The sequence below is a fragment of the Zootermopsis nevadensis genome, unplaced genomic scaffold, assembly GCF_977971745.1.
Source record: "Zootermopsis nevadensis isolate Lab colony 2312 unplaced genomic scaffold, Znev_1.0 Znev_ptg000008l, whole genome shotgun sequence".
Lineage (NCBI taxonomy): Eukaryota > Metazoa > Arthropoda > Insecta > Blattodea > Termopsidae > Zootermopsis > Zootermopsis nevadensis.
Genome location: NW_028259140.1, coordinates 1,578,536 through 1,587,457, shown reverse-complemented (window position 1 = coordinate 1,587,457; position 8,922 = coordinate 1,578,536). Strand labels below are relative to the sequence as shown.

General features: G+C 40.6%; 1 protein-coding gene across 1 annotated transcript; it reads right to left on the bottom strand.

Moving 5' to 3' along the window:
• Positions 1–524: 524 nt before the first annotated feature.
• Positions 525–6,314, bottom strand: LOC110837688 (neuropeptide SIFamide-like). The gene is made up of 4 exons (XM_087344808.1): positions 5,994–6,314; positions 3,268–3,411; positions 1,677–1,783; positions 525–859 (listed from the first exon to the last, which is right to left on the bottom strand). Exons 2-3 carry the CDS (start codon positions 3,407–3,409, stop codon positions 1,689–1,691), a joined length of 237 nt encoding a protein of 78 aa, XP_087200934.1. The 5' UTR covers positions 3,410–3,411; positions 5,994–6,314; the 3' UTR covers positions 525–859; positions 1,677–1,688.
• Positions 6,315–8,922: the final 2,608 nt, after the last annotated feature.

The following is an 8,922-nucleotide window of genomic DNA, read 5'->3' as shown; positions in this document are numbered from 1 at the left end:
ATATTTTATATCTTAAGTTATTTACGTTGTATTCCTAAATTTTTATCCTATCAAGAACACTCAACGGAGTAGAAAATTGTCTTTGAACTTTTATAATAAATTAAAAATTGGAGAAAAGCTACGTATATTAACATATAAAAATGCTAGAGTGCTGTGAGAGTTGGGTCTTCAAATTAAACGCAAATGGACTCACATATATCATAATTTGGAGCTGCGAGACAATTACTGTTGGAAGTGTCTTGCACCTGCCTGTGCTATACATCACCGGAATTTCCCTATTAAAAGAACGAGCAATCCGGCAGTACGTGTGAAGAGACGAGAGAAACACTTCGTCACTCGAAAGCTGAGAAATTAGTGCAGTACTTAGCCTTCTGGACTCTAATAAATTCTGTACAGGAGGCTGAATGTGTCCTGCAGCTTGTGGCGTCGACATCATACTCAGACTTCCTGAGGCACTCGCGTAATGAGTAATATTTTCCTATAATACAGATTTTAGACTTAATCAAATAACACACACAAAAAAATCCATCCACATAACTTTTTTTATTTGGTTTTATCCTTTGAATGGTTTACTCTACTACATGTTTCGATCCATTATAGACCATCTTCAAGTGGATTTATGTTAATGATACTATTATTGATCGACAGAACTGTGTGAATATTAAAATTACATTTAAATATTTGAAATGATTAAAATTGATTGGCACTGATTAACAATTATTGAAAATTAAAATACTTCAGAAAACTGCAAATGTTGAAATATGACATGTTTTATCACATATGACTTCCGTGTTGTGCTGTGATGGAATGGACATCTTCTTCCAGGAAGAGGTGTGACGTAGTCTTCTGAGGAAAACATCTGTCAAAAGACGTTCGCTGTTAGATTTTTTTAAGACAGTTGTTAAGCCGAACAGGACAAGTCACTGGATTACCCTTTTAAAGTTAAGCAATAGCTGTAAGTAACAATTTGCTTTAAAAATTTGTAACTCTACTGCATTTTCCTCACAGTGTGCGTTTACGTGTTTCGTATGATTCTCAAAATAAACACTGATTATTTATTTAAATAGCATTAAGCATTTGGTATTTTTATCGATGAAGTGTTTTCTTTGCGGTAAGAACTGAATTTGTAAGACGAGATTTGTGAATTAAAAAGTTGACTTGTTAAATGTCGATTTCATTCTTACGTCACGTTAATATGATATTTTCCTTCTTGGAATTAATTATAATGTTTTCGACACGCAGTACGACTACGTGAGGGGAAGAAGCCTTTTGCAAAACACATCATCTCGGACAGATATCGGTTAACAGAACCGGGGGTTCAAACCCATGACCTAACCAATAGCTTTGCGTGTCTATAGCCGTGTGGTTCCGTTGGGATAGGAAAGTAATCTTTTATCTTTTTGCGAACAAGACTCAATCAGACAATTTATTATTTCTAGCGTCAAATTGTGAATCAGTAAGACTTCTCTAGCTATCAACGGCGTCAGATGGTTAAACAATAAAACCATTTGACGTGGCTGAACGCCCGAGAAGATTTTATTGAGTTACGTCGCCGTAAAAAGCTTCAAATCATTTATCAAATTGTGAAATTTTGATTCGCTTGCTTGCATTCTAGTTCGGACTTCTTAATATCTTCAGAAATTTCCCCTCCCTGAAGAAAGTCTGTAATCGTTTACCTGTGTCGTGGATCAGTTGTTTTCGGTTTGTTGCGGAAACCAGGCCGAGCAAACTTCAGTAGCCACCTCGCATAAGGATGAAAGAGATTTTGCGTTGCTGTCGTAATCTGTAGAACTCAGAAACGTCGATCATGTCGCGTGGATTAGCAAAGTAACAGTGTAAGTAAATAGTACTCCATTTCATAGTACACTGAGTTTCTGAAAGCTACATTTGTAATTGTTATTCATTTTTGTATACTGTCGATACATATTATTATTATTATTTAGTGTTCTGTCTGACGACAGGTCCATATGAACAGGATCCTTCCATCCTTTTCTCGGACTGGGACCTGTTCATATACGTTCTTGGCAGATGATCCAGAAGTGGTTTGCCATTGCCTTCTTCTGTGTGTGAATGGAGTAATTGTTGGGATGCCACGGAGGAAAACTCCGTGTTGCCTAGACCACGGCCTTGCCCAACACAATTTATAAATTCGGGCACCGCCGGGAATCGAACCCGAGACCCCAGGATTACAAGGCCAGCGTTCTAACCGCTAGACCACCTCATCTTATTATTATTTAGTGTTCTGTCTGACGACAGGTCCATATGAACAGGATCCTTCCATCCTTTTCTCGGACTGGGACCTGTTCATGTACGTTCTTGGCAGATGATCCAGAAGTGGTTTGCCATTGCCTTCTTCTGTGTGTGAATGGAGTAATTGTTGGGATGCCACGGAGGAAAACTCCGTGTTGCCTAGACCACGGCCTTGCCCAACACAAGTTATAAATTCGGGCACCGCCGGGAATCGAACCCGAGACCCCCAGGATTACAAGGCCAGCGTTCTAACCGCTAGACCACCGTGGCTGTGTCGATACATATCGATTGTTAAAAAGAACAATAGTTGAGTGCCCACCGACAAGGAAGGGGTTACTAATGAAAATAGCTCTGTCCGTCTTAGCTCTACGTAGTAAGTACATTTTTAGTTACTTTCTGAAGAAAACGTTTTCGAAAAGTATTGGATTTTGTACTTTTTATAATTGTTATTGTTAGTTAATATCCAAATAAAATATAATAATACTAATAGATCATTGTCAAATAATTTAAAATGATGCACAAAATAGTTTTTCTAGTCTTCGTGTTTAAATCAGTTCCAAAAATCCTTCAAATAAAACTTTCAGAAGTTTATGGGATATGCTTATTTTGTATCATGCTGCCACATATGTAGGTGAGAACTTAGATATAAGAACAGTGTATCTAAATCGTTAATGCACAGTTACTTTAACGTTATGTCAGAAGGGCTTTTATCAACAAAGTGACTGATTTACGGGCGACCCAAATTTCTATACACTTGAGACTGAAAAATATGCATTATTTCCGTTCATACGTCCAAATATAACTTCCTGTTCGTATCTTTGCTTATAGCAGAATGAGCATTACGACCTTCTTGCACGATGGTCTCTTACTTAGTGTATAAAAGAATTCTTAAAACAAAGCCATCGAATGAAATGAATTGTAAATGTATTATGACTTATTCCACATCTTATCGTAATTTGACTGACTTATGGATCCATGGAATGTCATGAACGTGTCTGTATGTATGAGTCCACGTACCTACTGAGAGGCTGTTGGCAGTTCGCTTTCCGTACATACTGCCGTTGAAAGGAACTCTTCGGTGCGGAGGTCCGGTGTTACAGTCGACCAGCAAAGCCAACAGAAGTGCCAAGAGAAAAATCATGGAACACGATAACTTCATATCTGTGAAAAACATTAAGAGTTATTAAATGATATTAATGATTTCACCAGCAGCCGGTAGTATCAGAATCAGTTCAGTATGATCTCTTGATTATGTAAATTTTGTGCGGGAACGCGTAGTAAGATGAATTACCGTCCAATGCCCAGGGAGATCACTGCATTATCAGTGCCTCCTCATGATTCGTGATGCAGAAACTAGAGATACTGGGCAGATTCAGGGTTGTAAGACTTGAGGTTCTCACAGCGGTGAGTATGAAGACTTCCGTCTTCTGGGTTATTGCGCTGTGTAGTCTGGTCGATGTTAACCAACGTTTCAGAGGTCATACTGCCTCCGTCATCAGGGCGATGAAGATTTCTGTCTTCTGGGTTGTTGCGCTGTGTAGTTTGGTAGAAGTTTACCGACGTTTCGGAGGTCATACTGCCTCCGTAATCAGAGTATGAAGATTTCTGTCTTCTGGGTTGTTGCGCTGTGTAGTCTGGTCGATGTGAACCAACGTTTCAGAGGTCATACTGCCTCCGTCATCAGAGTATGAAGATTTCTGTCTTCTGGGTTGTTGCGCTGTGTAGTCTGGTCGATGTGAACCAACGTTTCAGAGGTCATACTGCCTCCGTCATCAGAGTATGAAGATTTCTGTCTTCTGGGTTGTTGCGCTGTGTAGTCTGGTCGATGTGAACCAACGTTTCAGAGGTCATACTGCCTCCGTCATCAGAGTATGAAGATTTCTGTCTTCTGGGTTGTTGCGCTGTGTAGTCTGGTCGATGTTAACCAACGTTTCAGAGGTCATACTGCCTCCGTCATCAGGGCCCTGATGACGGAGGCAGTATGACCTCTGAAACGTTGGTTAACATCGACCAGACTACACAGCTCAATAACCCAGAAGACGGATATCTTCAGATTCAGGGTTGATTCATACATCAAGCAACTGTGGTTCTTCCGAATAGAACGAAATTGAAAATGATTGGGCATGGTCGAGCTAGGAGGTGATGTTGAGGTGAGATCCAAAGAAAGGCTTTTGTGAACACGGACATGGGCCTTCGAATTGTATAAAGGGGTAGTGACTGGTAGTCTCTGAAGAACTCGCCTTCGTGGAGTAACGTCGTTGACGGCAGTGGAATGGAAGCCAAGGATGCCTGGAGACGGCGCTCCGGTGATCACCATTCATAATCGCCTTCCCATCTCGACACTGTGTATTACCGAGCGTCGCTGCCCCGGATTCTTACCGTTTATATTCGAGAGGTCCTGGGTTCGGCTCTCCTCCGGAAACTGGCCATTTGACCGAGATTTTTCGTCATATTTCTTGGTCCCTCCGTTGAAATTCATCTCTCGGTTCTTCAAATTAGACGATGACCTTTTTTTTTCCAAATCCTTTCCAATTTATTAATCATTAATCATTCTGTCATCCTACGCTGTATATTTAGTCTGCTCTACTGACAGGATCGTTAAGTAAACCACAAATAAATAAATAAATAAATAAGTAAACAGACCCTTGTCTGTAGTTGAAATAGTGTTGAGTAATTTCGTAACCAGCCAATGAATCACTGTTGGATTGCAGAATACTTGCTAAGCCGGATTAAGACATAAGTCTTGAAAATCTGATAATCTCGTATTTTTCATGCACTATCAACAAAAACAAATGAAATTCGTATTTGAAACTGAAGTTCGTAAGAAATCCTTTTGAAATGAAACTCATATATAACGGTTAGTAACTAGAGATTTTAGGTTCTGACGGCGACGAATACATAGACTGCTGTTATCTTGAATTTTGCGCCGTGTGGTGTGGTAGAAATCGGCCGACGTTTCAGAGATGCTTACTGCTTCCACTATCAGAGAGATGGTGGACCTCCGAAACGTCAGTAAGTGTCTGCGAGACAGCGCAGTATCCCTGAAGACGGTCATCGAGTTATCAACTTGTTTGCGTGTTGTGTTAAAGATGCCCAGATACCAATTTAATAAAATTTTTCTTGGATATTATCCATCGTCTAGTAAATATAAAACGTAAAACGACGTTTCGGAGATGGGACTCTATCTCTGTCTTCAGGTTCCTACTCAGTTGGGCCCACTAGATAGAGCTCCGGTCCGGAGATAGGGATTAGCTCTATCTAGTGGGCCCAACTGTGTAGGAACCTGAAGACGGAGATAGAGTCTCATCTGCGAAACGTCGTTTTACGTTTTATATTTTATATTTTACTAGACGATGGATAATATCCAAGAAAATTCATTTGAATAAAAATTTCCTTGGATATTATCCATCGTATAGTAAAATATAAAACATAAAACGTAAAACGACGTTTCGGAGATGGGACTCTATCTCCGTCTTCAGGTTCCTACACAGTTGGGCCCACTAGATAGAGCTAATCCCTATCTCCGGACGGATTAGATCTATCTAGTTGGCCCAACTGAGTAGGAACCTGAAGACGGAGATAGAGTCCCATCTCCGAAACGTCGTTTTACGTTTTATATTTACTAGACGATGGATAATATCCAAGAAATTTTCTGTTCAATTGACTCTTCACCATCGTCAAGAAGTTTTAGATTTGATATGCCCAGATATGTTTGTACGCCGACGACCAGCGTCTTTGCTTACCTTATGCGGTGTTGTGGAGAGGCCGGTGTTCTCTGCAGACTAACACCACGTCCATGAAAACCTTTTATATAGAGTCTCACAGATGGGGATGAAACTTGTGAAAAATTCTGTCCATATTTCCATACCACGGCGTCGGAGTTCTAGGTCCTTTGATGACAGCTTCGTATTGACCGCATCTGCCCCCGACATGTAACATATTGCGCTGGTTCGCACACTGTCCTCCGCGGAACATATATCGCCGTCATATATCTGCGTCTTGTTTTCTTTTAGTATGGGGTGACATACCAACTTTTACGCCCACTCGAAATGTTAAGTAAAATTGTAGTTAATTGAATAAAAATTTCCTTGGATATTATCCATCGTCTAGTAAATATAAAACGTAAAACGACGTTTCGGAGATGGGACTCTATCTCCGTCTTCAGGTTCCTACACACTTGGGCCCACTAGATAGAGCTAATCCCTGAACCTGAAGACGGAGATAGAGTCCCATCTCCGAAACGTCGTTTTACGTTTTATATTTTACTAGACGATGGATAATATCCAAGGAAATTTTTATTCAATTGACTCTTCACCATCGTCAAGAAGTTTTAAAATTGTAGTTGTTTGGATGCACGTAATAGCACGATTTAAGGAGATGATTGCTCAGTTATAGGAAATGAGCATCATGCTTTCTGATTGGTACTTTTGCAAGGATTAAAATTCGTTCTCCCCACTTCTTTCGGACGTCCTTGACTCCTTCTGTGCTGTTTATATTGTCAGAGTGAGTATGGGATTCAGGCATTCTTTCCAGCTGTTCTGGCCACTTCATTGATACTTTGTTCTTAACTATATTCACCATATATTTCCAGTAAAAGTAAAGTTTGTCCCACTATACGCCATGTAGGCGTTTGGGGGGAGTGGAGGTATAGCTCCTCTCTTCCTTGACCTCGGCACTAGATGGGGGTGAGTGGTCAGCATCACGCCCCGGCCGGCTTTACCCCCGGGGAAAGGACCCCGGTACCCATTGTAGAGGAGGCTGGGTGGGCCCCAGAGCCGGTCTGGACGCAGAGGCTAGAGGAAAAAAAATCCTCTGTCCCCGTCGGGGATCGAACCCCGGCCGTCCAGCCCGTAGCCAGTCACTATACTGACTGAGCTATCCCGGCACATCTAAAACTTTCGTACTTCTCAGAAAATGAAAGTACTCTCTCATTTCTTCATTATGCTTCATCAACAGCTTTCCGTATTAATTAATTTTGGGTAATAAATTACATATCATTATAGTAGGGGTACGTTCTGAGAATTCTGTGGCATTTTGCATGTACGCGGCTGTACTGACGTTCTTGTAAATTAAGAACCACCAGCTCCTGCTCGTTTATATCACGATCGTGTGTAATATGTCGTGCTAGCCATTAATGGTTTTAATATACTTTTTTATAAATAAAGTTTTCACGCAAACTTATTTTTACCCCCGCAGATCCATCTGCGGGCTCTGGTTCATTACACATTCAGACCACGTAGTTTACGTGGCTGAGATTTGTGTAGCTCATTTTTATACAACATACAAAAACATAGCATGAAACTTGTAGACACTCATCGTTTCGTATTCAACAGCACGGTCGAACTACTGTGTACTCGATTCTCGAGTTCGAGGTGCTGTTGAATATGCAATACTAATCGATCTCCTGTCGTTTTGTACCTGCGAGCCATCCAGTCGTTGCGACCCACGATTTGAGAGGACTTATGCAGGGCGTACGACTGTACTTGTGTGGCTGAAGGTTGTTTCTCAAGGAAGACTATGCTAACATCTGAGCTTCTGTCAAAGCGTAGGATGTGGCACTGTGAACTGTACCGTGTATGGGCCTAATCTCTTGTTAATTTGAACTTTCGAAATAATCGTAAGTCATCCAGAACGGCATTAGTAATGTCGAATACGATATTGTGGTTTTTTGTAATAAATAATACAACAGAACAGCACAGATGATGTTGTATTACAAGCTGGAACAAAACCAATGAGATTATTACCACCGACATTAATATTCAATAATTCATACATTTACATGTAGAATAAGACAGAAGGGAAAAACCTGATTTGGCTGTGTTTCGTTCACATGACAAACCTAACCTAACCTGTCTTATATTTTCATCCCAGCTGTAAATGGGGGGTTCTGCTGATATAAATTAAAATTTGTTTATCTAAGTGGACTACGGAGGCGGGCTGTGAAATTCATACGGCTACGAGTCGCCTTAACACGAGTGGAAATTCTCATACTTTTGCTCAAACAGCCCACATTTTACCTTTCAGACTTCGTAGGACTGTATTTTCTTTACCAGAAGGACGAGTGGGCACAGCCTTGGAACCTTTACAGCTGAGGGAAAAAAAAAACTATGCTCTGCCAATCAAATTTCTGTCTCTCGATTTTTTGGAAAGTTGGTGCTGAGGGTCTTAGTGTAGGGGAGAGGCAGAATTTTATCAGATTAAGGGCGGTGTATGATATGGTGTCCAACCACAATCGACAATTTCAGGCTTGATGATTGAAAAAGTCGAAAGGAGAATTAGCCAGTTGTACAAATGATAAGAATTAATTATGAAAATGTTTTACTCACTATAAATTCTTATAGATGTTACTGCTGTTGTAAACTATTAGGCTGATGTAAGTGACAGTAACGCACGTGTTCTTGGAGCTCCTGTTTTCGCTAATTTCAAGGAAACAGGACACTCGGAAGATTAGATGCAGATGGAAGAATAATATTAAAATGGATGTTATGGAATGTGCAGGAAATGTGTCGTATGTGGTGGGGGTTTTGTGAGTACTGTAATGAACCTTCGGGTTTTGCAAAAAATGTTGAGCGTACGTTCGGGTTCTCAATAAGGGTTCACCTTCTTGGAGTTAGGTTTTATTTAATTCTTTGCAATTAGCCGTACCTCAGAGATTCTGAAGTCGACTTAGAG